A 25,759-nucleotide genomic window follows, 5' to 3' on the forward strand; every position below is an offset into this window, starting at 1 on the left:
GTCAGGATGCTGGCCCCAAATGTTAGGCAGGTAAAAATAAAAAAGGCCCAAAAAACAGGGACTTTCACAACCCTTCGGGTTCCGAGGGGCTTTAGAACCAGGTGGCCAGAGTTCACAGGTCTATTGAATTCCAAAATCATGGGAGGGGTGGTCAGGTACACACCCAACATCCTAAACGTCAACCCAAGTCTCCACCAAAGAAAGTACAATAATACTCTTCACTCTTCAAGGTGGGCCATTTTCCCCCGTTTTCAAGGTGGGTGGGGGGAATGGGTCTTAATCTACATCCTCTCTGGGCTGAGGTCCAATGGCTCTCTAGCAGACCAGTGTTTCGAGGGTCCTATGTCTGGACGCAAGGTTGGTGTTTGCAGGATGTTCTGGTGCACCTTTCACTCTTCCCCTTGATGTTCTCTCACAGCCCCTTCCCAGTCCAGACTGATCTTGGGTCATCCTCCCTGTCACCAAGTGTAGTGATGCATTCAGATTCTTATACCTGCCTCTAAACTCTTCCCATGTCCAAATTGATCCACCAGAATCTCCTTACCCTTAATACCCTTAGTAGTGGTCTTCGCTTTCCTCCTGTCCAAGATGCATTATAACAAAGTGACTCTTTTACAAATGTGACATCTTTGTGGTTGGAGAATTGTAAACTCCTGCGACGTTCACCATAGCAGAATGGGCTTTGGTTTTCTCCTTCTCTAGTCCAGAACGCTAGTTAGTTTGCTCAGTTGGTGCACAATAGTGTATCTGCACTACCCCTCCAGACTGCGTGAGGACTTGCAATAACCAATTGTTCACTTGTTAGTGTTGCCAAGAAAAGACACGTTCTTCTTTGCTCACATGTTCTCTTAAGGTTTGTAAATGCATTCCCCTTAAAAGGGAATGCTTTATTCTCTAACTCTGTATATTGGGTCTGGCTGGAGGGAGCCCCGGGTTCCCTCCACACTAAAGGGCAGGGGTCTGCAACCTTTGGCTCTACAGATGTTTTGGACTACAACTCCCATGATCCCTCATTGACTATGTTGGCTAGGGCTGATAGGAGTTACAGTCCAAAATATATCGAGAGCCAAAACTTGCCGACCCCAGTTATAGGGCCTTCTGTTCTCATCTCCCTCTTGCCCTGGGGTTATTTGATAGCTGTCCTTTGACTCTCACCTCCCCAAGTGCAGGGGACTTGATCACAGGTCTTGTGATGTCATTGGCTGCATGATTTCACATCTGCTGCTTTTGGCATTTTGGTGAATTGACATCTCCACAGGTCAACACCAGTCAGGAATCACAGACTAAAACAAACATCACCTAAACAAACCCAAAAAGGAAGGATATTGAAATGGCTTATAGGCTTCCATCCCCCTGCCAGGAGTACCCCTCTCTAGATAGACACCATGACTGGCACCCCTGCTAGGAATTTACGACTATTACCCAGACCTGGCCGTGATTTATAGGCATACAGGCAGGAATTCGGAAGCACTGCCAACTCAATCCCCTATACCCCTCCCAAAATCAAGACCAGCCCATCGGAATCCATCAAGGAGATAGGGCAGATGGGCCTAAAGGCACACTATCCTAAGACCACCAATGAGGAATCATACAGGCGCATATGCAGCACGTCAACAAAACCAGAATGGTAGGAGACTTGGCTACTCTGTAGGCTCCCAACAATCTGACAGAACTACCCCACTCACAAATCCTGGGATGGGTGAAAGAAATTCCGTCTTTTGAGCCACTGCCAGGTCTATCCCTGTACAGGATTACTTCCCACCACTGTTCAGGAATTTCATCAATCACACAAGAAGGTTATCAGTGCCACAAGGTTGTTCATTATATGATTTAGGCTTTACTGAAGCACATAGCGTAACCTTTTCAAGAAGAGGAAATGTGATGGTTTGTGAAGTGATCAAAACAGAAAGATAAACCTGGGGAACTCAATGTTTAAGAGTTTTTACCGAACACAATTGACAACGAAGGCACCGGTTGCTGAACACAAACTCATCACAGCTGTAAATCAGTCAAGAAAAATAAGCGCATCAATTCTAAAGAAAATAAAACTACTCTTTGTGTTATTTAATTAAATCCTAGCTGAAGAACAGAATTTGTTTTACTTATGGTTCCTTCTGACAGAATTGTTGGTGAGTCACAAGGCTGATTGAGACAACTGCTATACTAAATCAGGTACGATATGTGAGAATTGGCTCTTCCTAATTGCTTTGCATTTTACATTGAAATACAATTAAAGAAAACACCCCTCTCCCTCAACATTCATACCATGGCTTCTGCCGCAAATTGCTGTGTATAGGATGGGGCATAGAGAAACTTATCTGTATCGGTAATAGTCTATGCTAGCTCCTGACACTCACAGATGATCTGTGCTACGGTAAAGGTCTGGTTCTGCTGGGCGGGTCCTGAGCACCTGCGGCAACCTGTAGGACAGACTAACATTGGCTCAGTTACATAATTTGTCTTACAGGCAGGCATCTGTTACAAATCAGGAGAAGATGGTTTCAATTAAATCGAGGCCCTTGAAACACCACAGTTCTAATCAGGCACCATTTTCAATATAAAGTAGACCTCAAAAAAGGCCCATCACAAGAAATGTGTCGTGTTATGAAAGCGTAGTTGCGCAAGCGTGGGAAACGCCAAACTACATGGATGAACCAATGCACATGATGAAACGGGTTCTTGGCAAGATACAGGAATGACTAATTCAGATTCTAGAACAGATAAGCTAGTAGAAAGGACAGTGAAAGAAAATTAAAATGCACTAAATTAGGACTGAACAAAAGTTTGAATGGTCAAATGCGGTCTTCCATGGCAGTGTACATGAATAGCCAGTAGCAAAAGCAGAATCATGCAATGTCTTGCACTTTAAGGGTGCGTGTGAAAGGATGAGTCTACCAAGAGTTGTATGTCAGGAACTTTACTAATAACTATCATGTATTTTTGAAATGGAATCAAACAAGGGCTTCCAAGGTTTCTGCCAACAGGTCAGTGGACAGTACGGTGTCTACCAGGACTTGTAGAATTAGGGGGTTCGGGTATCTGATCAAATTATCAAGGCCTTGTTTGAACCAGTGATGTAATACTCAAAGGCCAGCTGCATTGGGATTATGTAAGATAGTTTTCAAGTTGTTGGACATTTTAGGATCATGGGTCTGACTGCATCTCCATTGGACTTATTTATTTATTTATTTGGGCATTTATATGAGCGCGCCAAGACTGAGGGCATCAGGGCACTGGTTACAGTAAGGCAAGGTGAAAGAAAATGGGGAGAGGACACAAGGGATGGGGGGAATGAGTCTTAGTTGAAGAGGAAGGTTTTGAGCTTCTTCCTGAAGCTGTTGTAGGATGGTTCTTCACAGAGGCGGCTGGGGAGCTCATTCCAGAGTGCGGGACACAGGCTATGAAGCTGTCCCCTCCACTTTTGCAGTTGAATCTGGGGATGAGGCAGTGTTTGTAGGCAGCGAAGTTGAGGCCGTGTTGTAGTGGGTCTTAAGATTTTAGTTGACAGGTAGGAGGGGGGGGGGTTGTTGGAGCGGCAGCTGTATGTGATGGACAAGATCTTGAAGATGATACTATCCTTGACCGGGAGCCAATGGGTGGATCTCCTGGCTTCAGATATGTGAGCACGCTTTCTGATGTCGAGTGATCCTCTCAGTGTTTTTTTTTTCGATAGATTGAAGTTTGCATAGGTTTTTAGTGGCAATGCTGCAGAACAGAGAATTGCAATAAAGTTTTGAGTAGATGAGTGCTAGAGCCACTTCTAGCCGTTTCTTTAAGACAAAAGCGTCTGCTCGTGGGTGATGAGCTTAGTGGCATAGCTTGACGTTGAGGCCATGAGGTTGGTTTGCCGTGTTATGTTAAAGGTGGAGTCCAGGAAGACGCTGAGGGTTTTTACGCCAACGGGGATTATGTTGCCATCGATGGGGAAGAAACAGTAATACTGATGGAGCTTAGCTAGTCTTGTTGGAGGGCCCACAAGAACAAGCTCAGTCGTCTTGTCGTTGAGACAAAGGCAGTGTGTTGCCATCCAGGTTTGGATTGTTTCATAGAGGTTGACCTTGAGTGTATCCGGAGTGCGGTTGCCTGAGAGGGGGATGAGGATCTTGGTGTCGTCCGCATAGTTGGTATATGAGACATCTAGCGAATAAAGGTGGTCGAAGAGAGGCTTGGTATATATGTTACAAAGTGTCAGGGAGACGGAGGAGCCTTGTGGGACGCCACAGGCTATGGGGGTCGGGTGCACCGAGGCTTCTCCCACGAAGACTAAGTTCTGCCTGTGAGGAAAGAGGTGACCCATTTGGCTGTGTGCGATGAAGTGTGCTGAAGAGGTGAGGTAGTGGCAGACTGTGCAGTGGTTAACCAGGTCGAATGCAGGAGCACGAGCAGGGAAATGGAGCCTTGTTCACTGGTGGCATCAAGCTGATTTCTTAGGTCTAGTAGTGCTGTCTCAGTGCCATGTTTGGGACAGAACCCAGATTGATGGGAATCTAAGATATGGTGGGTCTCAAGGAAGTCCTGAATTTGCAAGTAGGCAACCCTATCAATGATCTTTAGCAGGAAAGGGACTGTGGTGATAGGACAGTAGTTGGTGAGAATGGAGGGACCAAGAGAGGGTTTCTTCAAGAGGGGGGATACCCAGGATTCTTTGAGGGCCAGGGGGACAGAGCAGGAGGAGAAGGAAGAGTTGATGATGGCAGTGATGAGGGGGATAAGGGGCTCAGCGCAGTCCTTCACGGTGGGGGCAGCGCAGGAGTCTTTTTGTATCGGGAAGGTTTGAGGCCTTTGATGATGTTTCCAAAGGTGTGCTCGCTGACTGGTTGGAACTTGAAAGGGGTGGGGTGTGGAGTCCCTGGGTTCAGCCGGCAGTGTGGCTGTAGGGGCAGTGGTGTGTTTGGCAGCAATCATTTGCTGTAGAAGTGATTTTGTTGGGGAGAGTGTCTTGGGCGGCGTGGCACCATGCGTTTATCTTTGTGGGTGGTGCTGGGGGGTCAGGGGGTGGATGGTGTTCCAACTCATGGAGGATGGCAAAGAGTTAATTTGAGCTGGCTGTAGCTTTGGAGATTATTTGTATGTAGGTGCCTTGGCCCTATGAATGGAGTGTTTATAGAGGCAGGAAGTGTTTGTAAAGAGAACATTGTTAGGCTGGGATCTTTGTGCTAACGAGTTTCTGCTGCTCTTTTCTTGGATCGCAGAGCCTTAGGTTCTGGTGTGAACCAGGTGTTGAGGTGTTGGGACGTTTTGTTTTATGGTTTTGAGGGAGGCTAGGAGATCGAGGGACTTGTTGAGCAGGTCATAATTCTGCGCCAGGGATGAGGTGTCACTGAATTAGGAAGAGGCTGCCTGAGGAGGGGGGGGGGGGTTGGGGGTTGATCCAGTTGCTTGTGAGGTTGCGGGTGCTACGTGCAAGGATGGTAGTGGTTTGGCAGTGGTTGCAGGGACTGAATGGCTGATGACGGTTTCCTACAACATGACATACCCTTGGTCAGCAGTGCGGGCAGTGTCGGCTAATTAAATGGATAAAGCTCAAAATCATTCTGCACTACCATCAGCACTAGTACCTTACAATACCCATTATCTGGGCAAGTCAATAACAGCAACTCCCCTAGCAAACTAGTCCAGAGCAGTGAAATTCATGGGAAATGTTCAAAAGGAAAAAAGTACAAAACAGCATTTCAAGAAGCCGGAGGGGAAGCAAATCACAAAAAAAGGATTCCAAAACTAATGGGGTGAACAAAGGAGAGTAAAAGATAATGAAGGTCTAAGAGTAAGAAGTATCAGATGGTACAGTATAGAGGGAAATGGAAATTTGGATCACTAACTATTCATTGTTACTTTTCAAAGTGGTATGCATTGTAGGGCGGTGGCAGGGTCTTGAAGGATTCTGTGCATCAAATCAGTCATGGATATGGACAAAATCTCTCTAGGCCATCTAAACAGCTTTCCAATGATGTCAGTTAATACAATAAAATCAGTAAAAGGAAAGCAGTACTTTCTCGTAGTTTCTTTACCTTGTTGCATTATTTCTACGATCTGTACCACTTTATCCATGTGCTTCCGAGCAGCAATGAGTCCCTGCAGCATCAGCATCTTGTAGTAGTTGAACATGTCACCATCCAGACCCCCCATAACCTAAAATATAATTACAGAGATATTACTTAGCCAACTATGGTGGAAGCATAACAGTTGCATCAGTAAAAAAAAGAAAAAAGACAATCTAATTCATTCATATATAGATAGCCTTGTCACACTAGTATGAAAGAAGGTCTAGTTGCTCAGCATCCCTCATAACGCATTTATCACACCTGCAAACAGTTAAATGGTTGAAAAAAAATCCACACTTCAATATTTTGATTAAAGGGTAACGGATAGTAGATGAGCTTCTCAAAGGGAAGAACCAATACAACACAGCTAGGTACAGCAGAATAAGGAGCGTTGTAATAAATTAAAGGATAGTTCCGGGACTTTTTTTTTTTATTGTCCCTACGGTTCGGCCATGTGTTTTTAAGCATAAATCGGTAGATCGTAGAAAACTTTCCTATGGACCTTACCCGACTTTTCGTCCATTAACGCACTCGAAATCAGCCGCTATTTTCTGATAATCCTATCATTTCCCCCCATCGACCTGGCTCACCTGCTTTTGCGGCACTAAATCAAATCCCCCGCCCCTGAAACAGACTATCAAAACATTCATATTCCCCGCCTCTATCTGTGACGTGACTGTGCTGCGTAGGCAAACGCGCCCAGGCGTCTTCTACGCGACTCCACACAGAACCCGGAAATCAACACAGATCAGCTCACAACACAGCGCGCCACAATTGGGAATATGAAACTGTACTTTTAAATCAAACCGCAAGATTGTAAATTTGGTAAAGTACATTTATTTGACATCAAATGTTTAGAGAATATTCAGCGATTTTCATTTTTATTTGCTCACGTTCCAAAAAGTTCGTTTTAGAGGCACGCGATGTTCCTTTGCTGTACACAGGGTCTTAGATCATCTCACAATACAGCGCCACAATTCGGAATATGAAACTGTGGTTTAAAAGCAAACGGCAAGATTGTACATTTGGCAAAGTACATTTATTGGACATCAAATGTTTAGAGAATATTCAGCGATTTGCATTTTTCTTTGCTCTCGATCCAAAATAGTTCGTCTTGAGGCAAGCAATGTTTGTGTGCAGTACACAGGGTGTTGGTTTCCGATAAAATAAGCTCTTCGGTCGCACTGATAATCGCATGGCTGTTCCAACAACGAGGCACTAGGCCACCACAACGGTCTGTATGTTGCATCTAGCTGTTAGTACCGCGTAAGGGCATACTTGTACTTGGCGATCGTCCCATAAAATGGTCAGGGTGGTAACGTTGTTCACGCGGAGAAGCAACTGGCGGTTGAAAAAGCCATCCGCCGGTGTCTGGTACTCGTGACACATACAATAATGAAGGATGTACCTGTTTTAAAAACATAAAAAATGAAATTAGTCTCACCATCAGATCTTTATTAAAATTATTCATTTTATATATTAGGTCGGGAAATTATTTCATAGCTAGGACAGTGCAACTGGGTATTATACGTCAAGGGGGGGCTGTAGGATACTGAGACAGTCCCCCAGTGCGGGGGTTGACAGGGAGGCAGTGCAGGTGGAGAGTGGAAGGGCCCAGGACCGAGGTCGCAGACAGTGGACCAGTTGTAGCAGGGGAGAGGGAGAGAGAAAGCAGAAGCAAAGAGGAAGGTTTTGAGGTGCTTCCGTAAAAGGAGATGGTTCTCCTCAAGAGCGCGGTACAAAACAATATGCCACATAGAACGAACAAGTACAACTTAACCCGTCTTTAAAGCTACTGTATAGTAATTAAATTGCGGTATAAACTCATCTAAAGAGTTACTTACATTATATTTGCATTTTCCATTGTGTCTGTGCGTAGGGCAGCCCCGAAATACCACTCCTTCTATGCCGTTATTTCTTCTAATGAACGAACATTAAATGGCTTTCGTTTCTGAAATTATATTCATTACCGTTTCTTACGTTATTGCCCCACACCCCCAAAAAGAAGTCTTTCGGGATGGTCCCGGCCTGTCAAGGTCAAATAACAATAGAACCTTATACTGAGTCGTGGGCCATTCCGGCACCCGAGCAAAAAATCAAAGCAGCTGACCTTCACTTTGAACGAGCACACATTCCTAGTTAGCTACATTCAGTGTAAGGCCATCTCACAGGACTTGAAATTTACACTCCATCTTTGCATTTTGTCTGCGTGCATTTGCAGCCCCAGCGAACCATAAATACGGAGACATTCTATATTTTTTGAAAAATGATTTATATTACTGTTTGGTTTAATTTAATGCGCAAATGAACAAGGGTGGAGAGACACATTGCATGTACACTGAGCAATCACTTTGATTTACACAATACATAGCTACACATATTCAATGGGCCTGCGACATGAGGAGACTCGAGAGAACAGACAATCAAATTACAATCATTTAAACCGTGATGTGTATTTCTCAATGAGCTTTGCTTTAGGTGGACATGGAACAGAGGCAATGTTGGGTGGCAATGCAGTTGTCCCCTGCACAGGTTCGTTCACAACTCCATGTATGTGCCTATCTAGGACATCAACAATAAGTCTCTCAATAAACTCATATTGCATATCCTCAAACACTGGTTTGATCACCCATTGTTTACTTCTTTTAGTGAAGGCCTTATTGTAGCGAAGTGTCCCTAAAGTTCCGGTCGTCCTACTTTGTTGACGGCCAACATTATGGTTATGTGCCAAGACCGCTAGAAGAGTCCGATTTATCATGCCCTCCATGCCAAAATGCAATCGTTTTGGCCTGTACTTTAGGCACATATTGTGGAACACCTCCAAATCTCCTGTGTGGCAGAATTCTGTGAGTCCCCTCAAATCTCTTGTTATAGTTTTATCAAATACAATCTTTTCAATGGCTTTGTGAGTGGGTGATGAAGGAATCAACCACTTCTTCTTCCGTGCCTCCTCTGTGGACAAATGGCCATGTTCACAATTGTGGAAATGTTGGTTTGTGGTCCAGCGGTGAACGTTGCTACAGTGTAGCATTACTGACCGCCATTTTTCCAGTAGAATTTCCAACGACCCTCCACATGTTTTTGAGCTCCACCAAAGATGGTTGCTGATTGACTTGGACCACTGTGAAATACCTTGCATATCTTTTTTTTATTGATTGTTTTTGCAAGATGCCAAACGTCAAATTGGTGATTTATATTTTTGTACTCTTCTCTCATTGTCTTGGCAATTGAAACGTGTCTGTCCGTGGCTATCAGGTCGATCACCATTCCCCGCGATTGTAGTTCTTGCAATGATGCTACAAAGCCAACTTTCTCCATGGCTACTGAGGATGTACTTTGTGACACCTGCACGACAACCGAACTCACAATTTTCTTACTTTCCATGTCCTGAAAGTGGTAGGTGCAGTACTTGGCTGAAAATCCTGGGCTGTCGCACTGTCCATCACCGGCTAGCCTGAACCGTTTGCCCGCGAATGTACTATCAATAGACATTTTTTCCATTCTCCAAGCTTCGCTAATGGCTGGAAATAGATAATCGGTCTGGTATTTGTAGAACTGAGTTTTTGCAATGAAATGGATTCCCACAAACTGAAAGAAAGACTCTAACTTTTTAAAACTTGAACCACTAAAAAGTGCAGCCGCTGCACAAAGTAGATTGCCTGCTGGCAGTTGCCCCAGCATGGGTTGTGCAGACCATGAGAAAGGATGATATTTTGTACAGGTGGCATGTATTTTAAGGTTAGTGCCTCGAATTGCACGAGTCACATTAATCAATGGCTCCCCACATACTTCCCCACCAACCGAATCCCCACATTTCATCCGAATAATAATATCAATCAAACAACTATCGAATACAATGAATTTGGCCTCTTTCCTTATACTGTCACTCTGCATCCCAGCTGGTTCGGCCTGTAACGTTGAGGACATGTCACTCACATGAAAGGTAGAATCTCTGATATCGTCTTCCGCTATTGTTCAGTGATATTGATGGTGTTTCATTGTCGTCCACTTCATTCTCTTCCATTGCAACATCTGTTCCTTCTCCGGCGATGGGTGAATAAAACAATTTCTTCAACTTTCTCGCGGTCTTAGTTTTTGCGGGTGTGGATTCTGTAAATTGATCTCCGACTGCATCCGAACTACCAGGAGGACATTCACTATCAATGGCTGGTGGTGGTATAGCTCCGTTGTCAATCACTTCATATTCTTCCCATTGGCACGATGCATCTCCAGTCTCAAGTCCCTGCCAAAAGGTTTGACAAGCAACATCTCTCGTTCGCTTCACTGTCTGTGTAGATCTAGTTCGTACACCCACTCGCAACTAGAGGACAGATTGGAAAAGGGATGTTCAGTTTAAACACAACTTACAGTATTGAACTATTAACAGTGAAAAACAACATAATATAGTGACCAGGACACTAACCTTCTTTTGCTTTCTTTTCTTTGAAACTTTCTTGCCTCGAACTTCAACATCAGGACGCTGTTGCTCCGACTCGTGTGTGCATGTCTCCACTTCCTCTTGCGCTGCAACGACTATATTTTCATGATGAGCACATCCATCACGCACTGACGCTCCATCGACTCCCTGAAACATAGAACTTTCATTAGTATGTATAATAATATTGAAAACACAAAATGTACTTGGGGACCAATACCCACGTACATTTCAATAGCAAAACACGAATGAACGCTTTGTGTAGAACATTCAAACGACAATTATTCACGCATTGTTGATCTAGTTAGATGGAACTGTCAAGATCCATACCTCGGGCTCCTCATAGACTTCCATTGATGATATTATTGAAGATGATGCTTCAGTAACTCCCTGAAACACAGTAATTGCATTAGTATGGTTTTCTATTTTGTTAAAAAGAACATAAACTTTGTGCAGGCGTCAACGGCTCATCTAAATAGACCTGCACAAATGATCAGTTGTCTAAAATAAATAATGGATATGTAAATATGATTCGATTTGCTCGATCGTTGGAAGTGTCACCACCCAGAGATCTGCATCAACTACTAGGGGTGATGTTCTTGTAGAAGAAGCTCCGTCATCTCCCTGAAACATAGTACTTGCGTTAATAAAGAAGGAAGTATAGCGGATGTAATCACGTCATATGATTTCGCTTGATCGAACTGTCAGTAGCCATACCTCGAAATGCATAAGAACATCAAGGGACGATGTAACTGCGGTGCACACTTCTGCAAGCTGTTGCGCCGACCCGTAACTGCATGCTCCCCCTTCTTCTTGGACTAATGCTCCATCGACTCCCTGAAACATAGGACTTTCATTAGTAATGAACACAATATTGAAAAAAGAAGACACATAGGAGGGCGACGACAGAAGGACATATCAATGGCTAAAAACGAAAGAAACATTGAGTGTAACAATCACGCTACAAGAATGCAAGATCTGATGATCTCCATCGATGGAACTGTCCGGAAACGTACCTCGAGCATCTGAGTGACATCAACGGTTGTCGTCAATACGTTGGACTCCTCAGCATCTCCCTGAAAGACAGTACTTGCATTATTTTGGATAACAATAATTATAACTGAAAACAAAGACTAGAGGACGAGTACAAGGGTGTACCATTAGGTAAAATAATTACACGATAAATTAAAACTATTGATTTACATGCCTAAAACAAGTCAGTGGCAGAATAGCCAAGTAAGATTACCCGATAGGCGCTTGAAGTGGCTGATGACTGCAATAACGACACGGATGGAGAATCTTCCGCCTTCATATTGAGTGGATACATAAATGGGGAAATTATTGTTAGCTAATGCTACATACTACCGCAAGGCCGAGAGATAAATACGTAAACTTGACTCACCAGTGGAGGGATGTGGACAAATAGAGTGGGAATAGCGGTTGAGAGCAATTTTCGCCTCGCTCGCGGTGTGTTCTTCTTTATTAGCAATGATGTGGAGTACATGTCTGAGCTAAAGTGCCTGCTGCAGATGCGGTATCGATCACCCCTCTTGTCCGCAAAGACTTCTAGGACTCTACTTTCAAGCTCAGATGGTGGATATCCGCAATATCGGACCCATTCTCTTATCGGATCTATTGTCTTAGGGAAAACATGCATTATAGTACCTTCAGATTTATTATGGGTCTTCGAAGGGCAACCGCCAATGGAACAGGCAGGCATTGTGGAAAGTTCTGAAAAGTAAAGATCAACAATTCTCTATGAATACCAATGTGTTAAAAAATTAAATGACACATAAAAGGTTCAATGCAAGTTTCGTTTTGGTTCTTGGAACTATACACGTTATTCACATGCGGATAAGTATTTGAATAACTTTAAAAAAAATAGAAAGATAATTTGACTAAACTCAGAACATGTGACTAGTTCCTTGCATGTACTGTCTTGAACGAAAAGAAATTGGACGCAAAATGATTATGGTACATGGCCTTACCTTGACGAACAAACAGTTAGATGCAGGGATCAGAGTAGTTTCTTGTCGTAGAACAGGGAGCAGTTCACAGGTTGCAAACTGACGAGTTTCCTCGAAGTGGTCACGGAAGTTCACAGAGACGAAGAGCAGATAACCAGCACCTTCACGGGTTGACTAGCAAAGCGCAAAGAAGTTCTCATTAGAAATATGAAGTGGGTTATAAAGAATTCGAAACAGGGGTGTGTTTGTGAATGAATGACGTGTATATGTCGTGGCATTATGCGGTTTGCAGGGGGCCGTCCAGCGTGAGGGGGGGATGCTTGGCAGGAGACACGGGGTCTGGAGGTAGACATGTGAACAACAACCCCTGCTCTATAGACCACTTTGAAGTGTACATGGTCTTTGGCACCTCTTGGCCTTTATCGCTCCCTGACAGCTCCACTTGCCAGCACAAGTACCCCGGTGCGAACTGCCTTTGATAGGGCGGGGGGTGGATTGGGGCGGTGGTCGTGCAGACAAGACACAGGAAGACTCGTGAATGGAGACACACTTATGTGGATTGCAGGGGGCCGTCCAGCGTGAGGGGGGATGCTTGGCAGGAGACACGGGGTCTGGAGGTAGACATGGGAACAACAACCCATGCTCTATAGACCACTTTGAAGTGTACATGGTCTTTGGCACCTCTTGGCCTTTATCGCTCCCTGACAGCTCCACTTGCCAGCACAAGTACCCCGGTGCGAATTGCCTTTGATAGGGCGGGGGGGTGGATTGGGGCGGTGGTCGTGCAGCCAAGACTCGTTTGCCGCAGGGCCTCACCAAGGAGAGGCCATCTAACTGCATGTAAGAGGCAGGCTGCAGGATCTAGTACATGGAAGGCAGGGGGGTGAGTTTATAAATACCTCACCCTCCCAGGAGAATATATGGGTGCAGTTCACCCTGGAGACCCTGGATGCCTAGGCAGTTAGTCAGCAGCAGGCTGGCCTGTGGTGGCAAGGCGGCACGGGCCAGAGGGGGTCATCTCTGTACCCGGTGCCCAAAAGGATGATTTATTATGATCAACCATATTGATTATTTACCTATAACCATGTTTTGTATCAATAAAATCCAACGGCCTTTTATTGCCAACGCTTGAACAAAGTGGTGTGGTAAGTATTTTTGGGGGAGGAGGCAAGGCCGGGAGGCTTGATGCCAACCCGCAAAATAACATATGTATGTCTGCTGCATATGGGTTCAACGGTTATGTGGATTGAAGGTGGGCGGCCAGCGTGAGGGAGGATGCTGGCCGGAGACATGTGGTGTGACAAGACAAGGCACAGGAAGACTATTCAATGGAGACACACTAGATTCATTTAAAAAATCAAAACAACCATTGTTAAAATATATGTTGGGTTTTATTTTAGATCTTAATTTCAATTGAACATAAATAATAAACATTACACATTGTAAAGTTCCGGTTGCAGCACATCCAGGGAAAATCCGCGGTATTGTCCACTGTCGCTGGGGAAATGTTGTCTAATGGCAAGTACCGCACAGGCAGGTATTACTCTCCGAACGCGGTGTCCGAGCCTCCCGTGAAGCCACCAAGTGAAGCAACGATAGGCCACCAGCCTGTACCACCTGTGAAAATGAAAGATGCAAACTGTATTAAAATGACAAAACTTTCTTATCACTGTCGATTCAGGTAAAAAATGTCATTCTGCTTTGAAAAAAATTCTATCTAGAAAATGCACAATATGGAACCAATTTACATGCATTCGAATGATATGTAGATGTCATTTTATATGTGGGAGACGACCATGAAATAGTAGTGGCATCACTGACATCACAACCAGAGTATACTTACTCGTTACTCGGATTACGCGGACGAACAGTGCCGCGAAGTTCGTGCATAAGCACCATCATCCTCAACACGGTCCGTGAGAGGCAGGCTTCCCTGAACTCTGGCAGCTCGGTGATGCATTCCGGACTTGGCTCGCCTTCCGAAATGTAGGCCAAGCACCCGGAATTTTCACGGCAGCAGCAGTTCTCCTCCTCAGTTGGCATTAGCTCGCACCGATTGCACGTGCACCAGGTGGAGACGCCGTCCATGGGACATGGTCCAGGCTCTTCATCAGTTGACTGGTCCTCCCAACTGCCGTCCGAATCCCCATCGTTTTCGCCTGCTTGCCTTTCCAGTAGTTCTTGCTCGGTGTACTCGGGCTCGTACATATACGGCATTATTGTAGCCATTGTGTGGTAAAGAAAGTAAAATAATTTACAGAGATGGTACAGGTGTTCACAAGGCCTAGAAGCGGCGAAGGTAGCTGACCAGAGCACAGAAACGAGTCACAGAATACTCAAAGTAACACAGAGAGAGTAATGGAATCGAAAATCTGCTGCTGTGTGTTGTGAAACGGTGTATTTATACTTATTGAGGAAAGAGGCGTCCTGCCATTTCCATGGCGACACTTCATTAGCTGAGGCGCAGCGATTGTTGACACGAAACGTGCTTTGGCGTTGGGAAATGGGCGGTACGCGTCTGCTGATGTCAGGCTCAGGGGCGGGGGATTTGATTTAGTGCCGCAAAAGCAGGTGAGCCAGGTCGATGGGGGGAAATGATAGGATTATCAGAAAATGGCGGCTGATTTCGAGTGCGTTAATGGACGAAAAGTCGGGTAAGGTCCATAGGAAAGTTTTCTACGATCTACCGATTTATGCTTAAAAACACATGGCCGAACCGTAGGGACAATAAAAAAAAAGTCCCGGAACTATCCTTTAAGAACATTTGGAAGTAGATACAATCAGTACATGTGGCAGCGAGTGCCACAAGTCAAGGGCTTACAACCAAATGCAAAATTTAAATGATCAGACCAGATAATAGAAAATGCTATAGAATATTCAATAGAAACTCATGAAGCTAGAAGTCAACTTGCAGCTAAAGAAGACGCAAACTATACTTCTCACAAACAAAACCAATAGCCCGAAGATGTTTGAAAGATTAAAACAAAATTATTGATATCTATTGTTGCTAATAAAACAAACCACTCAGAACAAGCTGCAGATCAGACACTGCTTAAGGCAATCTGTTTCACCCTCTGGATTATACCATCTGATTTTACGTATTATGACTCGATGTTGAACACCTTACATGGATCTGCAAGGCTGCTCTAAGGAATGAGGCCTGATAAACATGTGTTTTAATGGGCTGTGCAACTAAACAGCTGCCAATAAGCTCCTGTACTCTAGGTGACAATTTTCTTTACAAATAACTTCCTGGAGATCATTTCATAACTTGGTGTCATTAAATGCAGCAGCATGGTGTCAGGATTACACTCTATGGTCTGAATAGATTAACTCTGTCTTGCTTGACCTTTCAAATTGTGTTGGTGGCACAAACCATTAAGTTAGTGGCATGAAGGAAGACTGGAGATTTTCTTCAAAGGAATCTGTATGTCAGGCAGAGTGACTTGACTTACTTGAACACTAGCAAGGAGTGATGGCTTTTCAATTCAACAGTGATGTCAGTGCAACTTGAATGCAATCTGCAATCCACCCAACTACACGTTTAACAAAAACAATATTGACTGCAGCACTCACTTAACCGATGTTGGAGAACAACTGATGCTGATGGCCACTAAGGGTGAGGCATCTCCTCTAGTGATGTGGGACTTGTAATCTGCATTCTCCACTACGGACCATGAATTACTTTACTTAGAGCCAGATAGAATATGTGGGAGCATCCAGTTGAAATTTGCCAAGCGTGAGGACTAGTATGGCTGAGGGGCTCCAAGATTTCTGAAACCCGCTGTCACCCTTCAGAGAAGTGTGGAAAATAGGATACTCTAATGTCTACCACCAGCTTCACGTTATTAGATTCACACTGGCAAGGGTCTCAAGGCCGTTCACCTCTCGTGTGAAATCTGTAGTTTCCAGAAAACCGGGGGGTAGTGCAATCAGGAATTTTCTAAGCATACGCGCATTCACAAAGTCACTTTGATTAACCTCTGCAGATTGTGCTCCGCTTCAGAACCCCCCCCCACCCCTGCTGTGCCACTGGTGACTGCAAGACTGCTCACGCTGGCTCAGACTCAGCTTCGACTCTGCGTACGCTCCGCATAGTGGCCTATATTTTAAAATGCACACTCCTCCCACAGTGAAAACAATAGAAACTGAGGGTAGACTGCAAGACTGCTCAGACTCAGCTTTGACATCGATGTGGGAGCATCTGAAACTGGTATCAAATAGTTTTTTGCTGTAAGATTTTCAAGGTCGGTCTCAGTCAATATATAGCCCACAATGAGATACTTTGTGGGATCCCACCGGGTTCTGCCCTTGTTATTTTTTGACATTTAAGTAAATTGTTCAATTACTAGATGGCTGTAGAAAAAAACATTTTTTTTGCATCTTTCCCTCCATAGATTCCTATGGAACCACCAGTCTTTGTGCCTATTTTTTTTTTTTTAAACCCTATCCGGACTTTGAGGTCAGTAAAGCTTTCTGCTTTATTTCCCTTGCTAGTATTGCTCATTCTAATGAGGAACAAAACTGACTAGTCCCTAAAGTTGTCAGTACTGAGAGACTTTTTGGAACTTTGGAAATCCATCTCAACACTGTAGCAAGTACAGGGTTTATACCAGATGTAGAGAAACTGACAATTGCCCCAACAGCCAGGAAAAGACTCTTCACTTGTATATTGCCATCTTCTGGCTGTCAAAATCTAGACGTAGCCGAACAATATCAGGCTTGGAGATCAAAAGCATTGAATAAAAAGACTGGGCTGGCAAACTATAAACGAGAGAAACATTTTTCTTCTGCTATGTAGTTTATGAAAGAGAACCTCGCAGCTTCACCAACATTAAAACCATCTAGAGTTTATGGGTAAAGTACTTGAAACATTTACACTAGATGGGACAAACTACCCCCCTTAAAGGAAGAAAGGGGGGGGGACAACTGAAAAGAGAGGGAAGGTTTAAAAAAGAAAAACAGCCTCAAGCAATTGGAGTAGCAGCAGGAGTGGCCAAAGAATGCTAGATTTTACTGCATTGTCCCAAATAAGTTTCTATGAGGAAATTCAAGGATCAAATCTTTATGAATTCGAGAGGATAAAATTCAGCAATGCGCTGCCTTCAAGAAGATTAGGATAAATGGTGCAGAAAAAAAGTCAGATATTCAAGATTTTAAAGATTAACTATGGGAGGGATATCTTTTTCTACAGGCGGAAGAACCAAGAAATTCCCTACTTGTAAACATATAGTCAGAAAAAGATCCTTTTGGGACTGCAGTTCAGCTTTACCAGCAATAAGAACTTCAGTAATTCAGTGACTGCACCTTGGTGTGCGTATGCAGCAGCCAAACCTACCTTAGTCAAACAACCTATTAGCCATCAAATTAACTCCTTGGCTTTCATTTAAGGGCTTGACAAAGTACAAAGCCCATCACAATTCTTACCTGTTAGAACAGCCTATGGGATTTTGGTTGAGACTTAGGACTTCAGAGCAACTACCAAAGAACCTTAATCTGAATTCCCAACATCATCGTTACAACCAATAGTATTTTGCAGCCCGACGGTCAATCAGTGCAGACAAACTAAGAGGAATGGAGACTAGGCCATAGGCAGGATAGGTGGACTATAAACTGGCTTACCAATAAATATTGGCATCTTTTATAAATTAAAATCCTATTTGAATATTACCAGAAATCACAATGGGAACCCTGTTAAAAAAGAATCCATATAACATCAGTATTTACATAGTCCTACATTTAGACTTTCTTGTAAGACTATAAGATGGTTTTCTCCCAAATGCTTAAATCCTGTAGGCCTTAGAACTACACTCCATGCTTCATATATTCAGGGCTTTGTCAGGTCAGCAGCAGGATTCAGTTGCCTGGCCTCTTCACGGCTCTTCTTTGGATCTTCCTTCGTCTGCTCAGGATTCTTGGCTCCTTCTGATCTGTAGCATGGCTGCAGGACCCCCATCTCTTTTCCAAAACCAGGTGGGTGCTCAAACTCAGCCCTCCAATGGCACGATCTGCACCACACATGCACACCAGCAGTGGTCCATGCAGGGACCACTGGGGTCCTCATACACACCAGAAATACTGGCACCAGACAGTCCCAACCCACTTACTGGGAGCCACCACACGTGACATGCATTAGCCCGTGAAAAAGGCAGCTTTACCAGGGAAGTGCATGCCCTTAAAAGTAGTTTTCTGACCTGGAAGGGCAGGACGACGGCCAAATTACAAGATGGCCAAAGGACAAACAAAAGACCTTGTGGCACGGCCATGTTTGGACACAGTCAGTATTCAAGCTCAGCAAACGCGTTTAGGCTAACATAAAATACTTCAAAAACAGAGAAAAAGGAACTGCTGCCACCAGTCTGTTCCTAAGAATAACTTAAAGTAACCAAAAATGTCCTGGGGTATGTCTAGGGCAACAAAAAAAAAAAATTAAAAAAAAGAGCCCATTGCACTGGACGCATTGTGCAATGATAAAACGTTACCAAAAGTGGCAACAAAGTAAACAGTCTAAGGGAAACCAAGTTCCCCAGTACTGACAGTCTGAAGGACTAGTCCGTTTCCCCATAACATGTGAACAAAGTCCCAGGAGTGTAGCTGAAGGCTTCACTTCAATGTAAAAAGTCTGGACAGAATATGGAGCGGAAGTTGGTAAAAGGATCAACATTTCCAAATGTACCACAAAAAAAAAATGTATGCACGTTTGATACTTCAGTACTGCTGAAAGATCAGTTCAAATAGAGCAGACATTAAACTTGTCAACTGTATATTTTAATCCCATCCAGGGGCTGCAGTCAGCTGCATTCAAACTAGTGTGGCTAGAGACTAGTAGTTCCTCATTGTCTTTTTGTCTTCTACAGTTTTCTGCCAGGTGACCCCTGATTAATGCATGTATTCAGTTCAAATATGGTAATGAAAGAAAAAAAGCTAACATTTCAATCGGTTTGCCCAGAGCTTAGTTCAGATTAGCATTTTGCCATCAAATTCAAAAGCGCTTCTAAATTTTGAAATCGGTTGTGTTTGAGGAACCTACTCTGGAAAGGGTTACAACGGGTTTGCATTCTTTAGATAACTATACATTATCAAATTCTACAACTTCAGGTGTCGGGCACCACAATCAAGTGGACAGATGGTGTGGTGTAATAGTGCACCCTTGTCCCCTGAAAGTAGGCGGATGAGACTTGGGGAGAATGTGATAAGCCATCAAAAGCTGCCCGGTAACCCTGCAGGATTGGAGGATTCATAATCACCCGTGCATGAACGCCACCAAGATGAACATCATTGTCCCTGAAGGTCCACCAATTTAAATGCTGGTTTTATACACACTGCCTTTCCCTACATCTTTCCACTGTCACATGGCCAAAATTCACTGCAGCTCAAGTTCCTCTTGCAGCACTGTCATCCTCAGTCTTCATAGTGTGATCATTAAAATGCAGGACGACAGTAAGCCCAAAAGAGCTTTGACTTTTCAGAATCTATTTGAGAAAATGGTTTAAAAGTGACAAGTCTATCTTTTATACTGTGATCGACTGGTTTGATTTTTTGCTTGAAAATGTGTCCAAGTCCACCCCTAGGATCGTGCTAAAGAAGTGGGTGGTGCTGGTTACCAAGTGTCACTGCGCCAATCTATTTGTCCATGTTTCTGATATTTGTCTTCCAAAAACTAGGAACCGTCAGCATCAGGTGGGGAGTGTGAGGGAGAGGGGGGGTTTAGGGCAGGGGGACCGTGGTGGGAGACCGCAACACCTGCTGGTCTGAAAATGTGTACTAAAATTGAAAGGGTGACCATCTTGCACTTGTGCACTCAATGCCTCTGATCAATTATTTTAAAAATGATTCTGTTTTACTAGAAGTGCTCATGTAATCAAGTAACTTGCTATGAGAAGGTTATTTCATAATTATTAGTGCACTTGTGTAATCCTAATCAGCCATTGCATAGAATGCAGAAGAAACCACCAACAACACCTCTTGGTGCACGTGCCTCTTGTTTCGTCAAACAATGGCTTTTTCTAGGCTAGTTACACAATATCTGGCTCTATCCAGGTTGATTCCAGTCATTCAGTTGTGGTATATTTTGTTTGCTTACAGTTTCATTGCAACAGTACATGATTAGAAATTTAGATTATAGAACAATCTGTGAGTTTGTCTTAAATTGAATCTGTCATCCTGTCAAGAAGCGTTGCAGTGGGCGGGCCATCTGGGCTCCACCACAGTCTTCGATCATGGCCTCAAAGGCCTTATGTTCCCCCAGACTCTCTTGGAGCCAGTCCTGGTGCCTTTGGCACCAGGATCATATGGGAAACCAGAGAACTGGGACTCATAATAGTATTTTCACAACATGGATGCCCCCGCATGGCTCAGTTCCATAACTGAGCCATGCGGTCTAGCTTTTTAGGTGTGGCCAGGCCTGGGGGCACCTGGGATACCTGCAGGCTATATAAGCCACGCCCAAGCTGCAGAACACGCTTTGCGTTGCTCTGCTAGTCGCAGCGTGACGCTCACCATGGTCTATTGGAATCTTCCTCTGCTTCCCGGGCCCGATTACCTGCAAAAACAAGAACACCGTTAGTATTCGCTTACCAACTAGTGAACCCTGCTCCTGTCCTCCGCTTCAGAATCCCGAACATCCAGCGTCTCGGCAAACCCTTGTTCCATCAAGGAAACCGTAATCTGGGGAAAGAAAAAGAACAGAGACGCAGCATTAGTAAGCGTTTATTCTGGAACATCTAAAAACAAGCAAAAGGCGCACGCTTACCTGCATTGAACTTGCTTTGGGTCCATGTCTATTCTAGGCCATTCGGCCGCCTGCAAGAAGGAAGAAAAAGCTGATTAACACGCAGAAGTGCTCGAAGGCGGTTCGCTAGCACTACTCACTGCTCTCCATCTTCTCAGCACATACATTCCGGATCAACACAGCGGCCTGCAAGAAAGGAACAAGCAGGTTAGCACATGAAGGACATAGCGCCGCGCCTCGTGCTTTCACTTACCATCTCGTGCATAACTCAGGCAGCACGACATCACTAGAACACCTTCCGCATCTACGAAAGAAGGAAAGACATTAATAGAGGCAATTGCAAAAATAAAGGACGAACTGCCAAAACAGCAGACTTACCTGACAAACAGAGTCGCAGCAGGTCTGGACTCTGAGGGGCCTGCACCAGTGAAGCAACTAGGTTCCGACTTGCCCATCCACAACACACCCCTGCACAGAATTGCAGGGCGGAGAGCGCACCCTACCAAAAAGCAAGGTGAGGAGAGCACTAAGGGGTCGTTGGGTCGACAAAGGAGGTGTGCTTCGGGCTAGAGGTGACAAAGCTAAACCCAACTGTGTTTTCAGACCAGGTCCTCAGTCGAACAAGAGTCCAAGGGAGTGGGTCCAAGGTCGGAAGCAGTCCAGACTGGGTGGCGTCCCCGTGGATACCAGGTGAGCGTTACAGCTAAGCACTGTGCCGCTCGTACCCCATGTGGGGTAAGATTGAGTGTATTCCTATATAGACTGGCAATTAATTCATGGTATCCCTAGTGAGTACTCTTGGTGGCTGTGAGAAAAGTACTCCTGTTTGTTAAACAGGTAGGTGACAGTATGCCTCCTGGATTAAGGTGGGTCTTTGTTTCAGGTTTCTCAAAAAATGCTGTGAATACAGCGTGTAACTTTGAGAAGGCAGCAGCTTTCTGTTCAGTTATTCTGCCCTAGAGGTTATTGTTGGCTATTTCTTGCTGCATTGTATGCAGCTCCTCTGCCTAGAGTAGAATGAGCTCTAGGCATAAAGGGTAAATATCTTTTGGCAAGAGAGTAACAGTGTGACACATTTAACAATCCATCCAGAAATTGCCAATTCAGACAGGGACCCCTTCTCTAGCAGCGGCAACAGAGTCAAAGAATTGGTTTGTCTTTCTTAGTGGTTTAGTCTTCTCAAGGTAGTATACTACCACTCTAACACCTAGTGTATGGGGGCTTCTTTCAGCTGAATTACATGGATTCTGAAAGTAAGTCAGAAGAACGATGGATTGGTTCACATGGAACTTAGAAATAAATTATGCGCAAAGCGTGGGTGTGTGTGCAGTACCACTTTGTCTTTATGAATGGTCACAAATGGGTTTTGAACTGAGAGTGCTTGCAGTTCACCAACTCTCCCTATAGAAGTAATGGCCACTAGGGAGGCAGTCTTATAGGTGAGTGCCTTAAGACTAGTCTTATGCTTTGGTTCAAAAGGAGGTCCCATTAGTCTTGAAAGAACCACTTTCAAGTATCTGGGAGATGGGTTCGAAATTGGAGGGTGAAGTCTCTTTACCCCTTCCATAAATGCCTTAATTACTGGAATTTTCCACCAGGAAATCTTGCTCCGAGATGTGGTGTACGCAGAGAGGGCAGCAAGGTGGACATTTAGGGAGTTGAAAACCAGTCTTGAATCTAAGAGGTGTGTTAGATAAAGGATACTTTGTTTAGGTGAACAAAAAATAGAGTTGATGTTTTTGCTATTGCACCAGATGACAAAACGTTTCTATTTATTGGAGTAACAATGTCTGGTGTTAGGTTTTCGTGCCTCCAAGTATGTCCATACATATTTGAGGTAGATGGAGGTGCCCGAACTCTGACTTCAGGAGCCAAGCAGCTAAGGTGAGTGTTTGGGGACACAGATGCAGCGTCTTCCCTAGGTCTTGTGCCAGCATGCTGTACGGGCAGGACCGTTTCCTAGGAGGGGAGACTGACATTCTCATGAGATGGCAGAACCATGGCTGTCGAGCCCACATTGGTGCTACCAGGTTCAGCAGGACTTGTTCCTGGTACATGCTCTGCACTATCCCATTGAGAAGGGTACTCAGGGGGGAGCGTAGGCAAATCACCCGGACCATGTTATCCAAAGAGTGTTCCCTTTGGACGGTCTCTGAGGGCACCTGGAGGTGTAAACTGGACATTGGGCGTTCTCCAGAGTCACAAACAAATAGATGTCTGTATGACCCCATTCTGCAAAGACATTGAGTAGAATATGCTCTTGCAATGCCACTTCTGTTCTATGGATAGGTGAAAGTGTCTGCTGAGACCGACTGCCAGATGATTGCGTTCCCCTGGAGCATGTGATATAAAGGAACATGCAGTTTTTGAGTGCCCACTTCAAACTGTCACAGAACATTTGGGATAGCCCTGGAGGGTGAGTGTCCCCCTGTTTGTTCAGATAGTACATAGCCGTGGTGCTGTCTGAGGACAAGACCTTTCTTCCTGTGTAAGTGTGTTTGAAAGACTTTCAGTGCTTTGAACAACGCCAGTAGTTCCAACAGATTGATATGTTTGGATACTACTGATGGAGACCACATGCTGTGTGCTGTCTGTTGTAGAAGGTGTGCTCCCCACCCTGATGGAGAAATGTTTCCTTTGAACACCACTGTAGAGACTGAACGAGGGCTGTGGAGACAACTACAATATCGTCCCACTGATCGCTTGCCTGACGTCATTGGCTCGAGAGCCACATGTGTAGATTGGCATGTGGATCCAGGAAGATGAAGAAGGTCATCACCCTAGTAGTTACATGGTTTTTCGTATGGTTATCCGGCGTCTGGCTACATACTGAGGGATCTGTAACAACATGTTTTGAACCCTCTCGTTGGAGGCAAAGACGAGACAGTCTTCTGTCCGAATTAGTGCTCCTAGAAACTGATTGACTTGACTGACTGAGAATCCTAGGTTGAAAAGGTGGTCCAGTGTCTTGAGTGTTCTCCCGACACGTTCTGACAGAACCCAATGCGGCCGCCCGGCATACTGAGAGCCTGACCAGGCCCATCAGGCTACTTCAGCATCACAGATCTGTGGAATACCCACGTGTCAAATAGGGCACCTCCCGGCCCAGCCTAAGACTACCAATCCAGTTCTTACCAACCTTACATCACCTTGAAAATGACCCCTGAGGTTCAAAACATCTGTCGGCTACACAATTAAACACTTGTTGCACACTTAAACCAATGACTTCCTATTAATTACTAGAGAGAATATGCCCTCACCTTCAATGTAAAACCTGGCGTGAGTGTGAAGGGTTTCACATCCCATTTACAATTTTCTAGCCAAGGACAGTGGGGCACTGTCTTAAGTGAACCCCACCACACGCAGTCGGGTACACCGTAAGGACCAAATTAAGTGCGCGAGTCCTGCGTTTCTAGTGCCCCAATCCTCTCCTTGAACCTTTTGTACGAGTGTCCAGTTATGAGCCAGTCATCAAGATAAGGGTACAATGGAATGGAATGCCTGTGCAGGTGAGCTGCTGCCACTGGTAAGTACCTTTGTAAATAACCTTGGAGCCGAGGCAATTGCGAAGTGGAGTACCATGAACTGGTAGAGATTGTTCTCTATCTTGAACCAGAGTTATTTTCTGTGCACTGGCAACATTGAAATAGGAAAGTATGCATCTTTCACATCCAAATTAGCCATGTAATACCCCTGTTGTAGCAGTGGGATTACCTCTTGTAGAGTTGTCATCCTGAACTTTTGAGGTTTGACATACTGGTTTAAAGGACGCAGATCTAAAACAGGGTGCATGGTTAGATCCTTTTTGGGTGCAAGAAACCATATTGAATAAATAACCTTGTTTACCTGAAGATGTGGGAGACCTCAATAGGCCCCTTTTGTAGTAGGATCTGGACCTCTTCTAGCAGATTTGTAGACAGCTGTCTGATATTGGGGGGATGATATTGGGATGGTTGCAGGAATTCCATGCAGTAACCGCTGCTGACAGTTTGGAGTACACCATGATCTGAGGTGATGCCCCCCCCATGCGTAGGTAAAAGATGATAATCGACCCCTACTAATGAGACATGGGAGGGGGATCTGCACCGCCGAGTCATTTTTTGGCTGGGGCAGGGGAGTCTCTGGCTGCATAGTTTCTCCCTCTGCCCTTTCCTCGCCGTAATCTCTGTCGTTGAGTGGTCTGGACATGGCTTGAAGTGCCGTGTCCAGAATACCAAGGAGTGCCTCCTGTTCCGTAGTTCACTTGGGAGGAGCAGGAAAAGGATTGCCCGTGGAAGGACTGGCCGGTGTTAAGGCACCTCATTGGACAAAGGAATTAGCTGAGATCTGGTTCAATGACTTCAGCGTCTCATGCTCTTTTTTAAGTGGTCTGAAGGGCCTCATCGACCGCCTTACCAAAGAGGGTAGAATCTTCTACAGGCTTGTTTATGAGAGAAGCCGGTGATTCTGGCTTAAAGCCAGTGTTTGAGCCATGCATGGCACTTATCCCTTGTGCGAGAACACGTCCTGCCATCTCAGCTGAACCCAGGGTATTCTTCAGAATGTTCCGAGTCACCAAACCTTCTTCCGCCCCCACTACTAACAG

General features: G+C 44.7%; 1 protein-coding gene across 5 annotated transcripts in view; it reads right to left on the reverse strand.

Annotated features, from left to right (window-relative positions):
• The window catches only part of PI4KB (phosphatidylinositol 4-kinase beta), an 830,203-nt gene that overhangs the window by 166,472 nt on the left and 637,972 nt on the right, over positions 1 to 25,759 (reverse strand). For all 5 annotated transcript variants that reach the window (XM_069650266.1, XM_069650265.1, XM_069650262.1 and 2 more), the window contains one exon: positions 6,009 to 6,129. In XM_069650266.1, the coding sequence (XP_069506367.1) occupies positions 6,009 to 6,129 (121 nt within the window). The remainder of the gene's footprint in view (positions 1 to 6,008; positions 6,130 to 25,759) is intronic.

The sequence above is a fragment of the Ambystoma mexicanum genome, chromosome 1p (genome assembly GCF_040938575.1).
Source record: "Ambystoma mexicanum isolate Mex_15411 chromosome 1p, UKY_AmexF1_1, whole genome shotgun sequence".
Lineage (NCBI taxonomy): Eukaryota > Metazoa > Chordata > Amphibia > Caudata > Ambystomatidae > Ambystoma > Ambystoma mexicanum.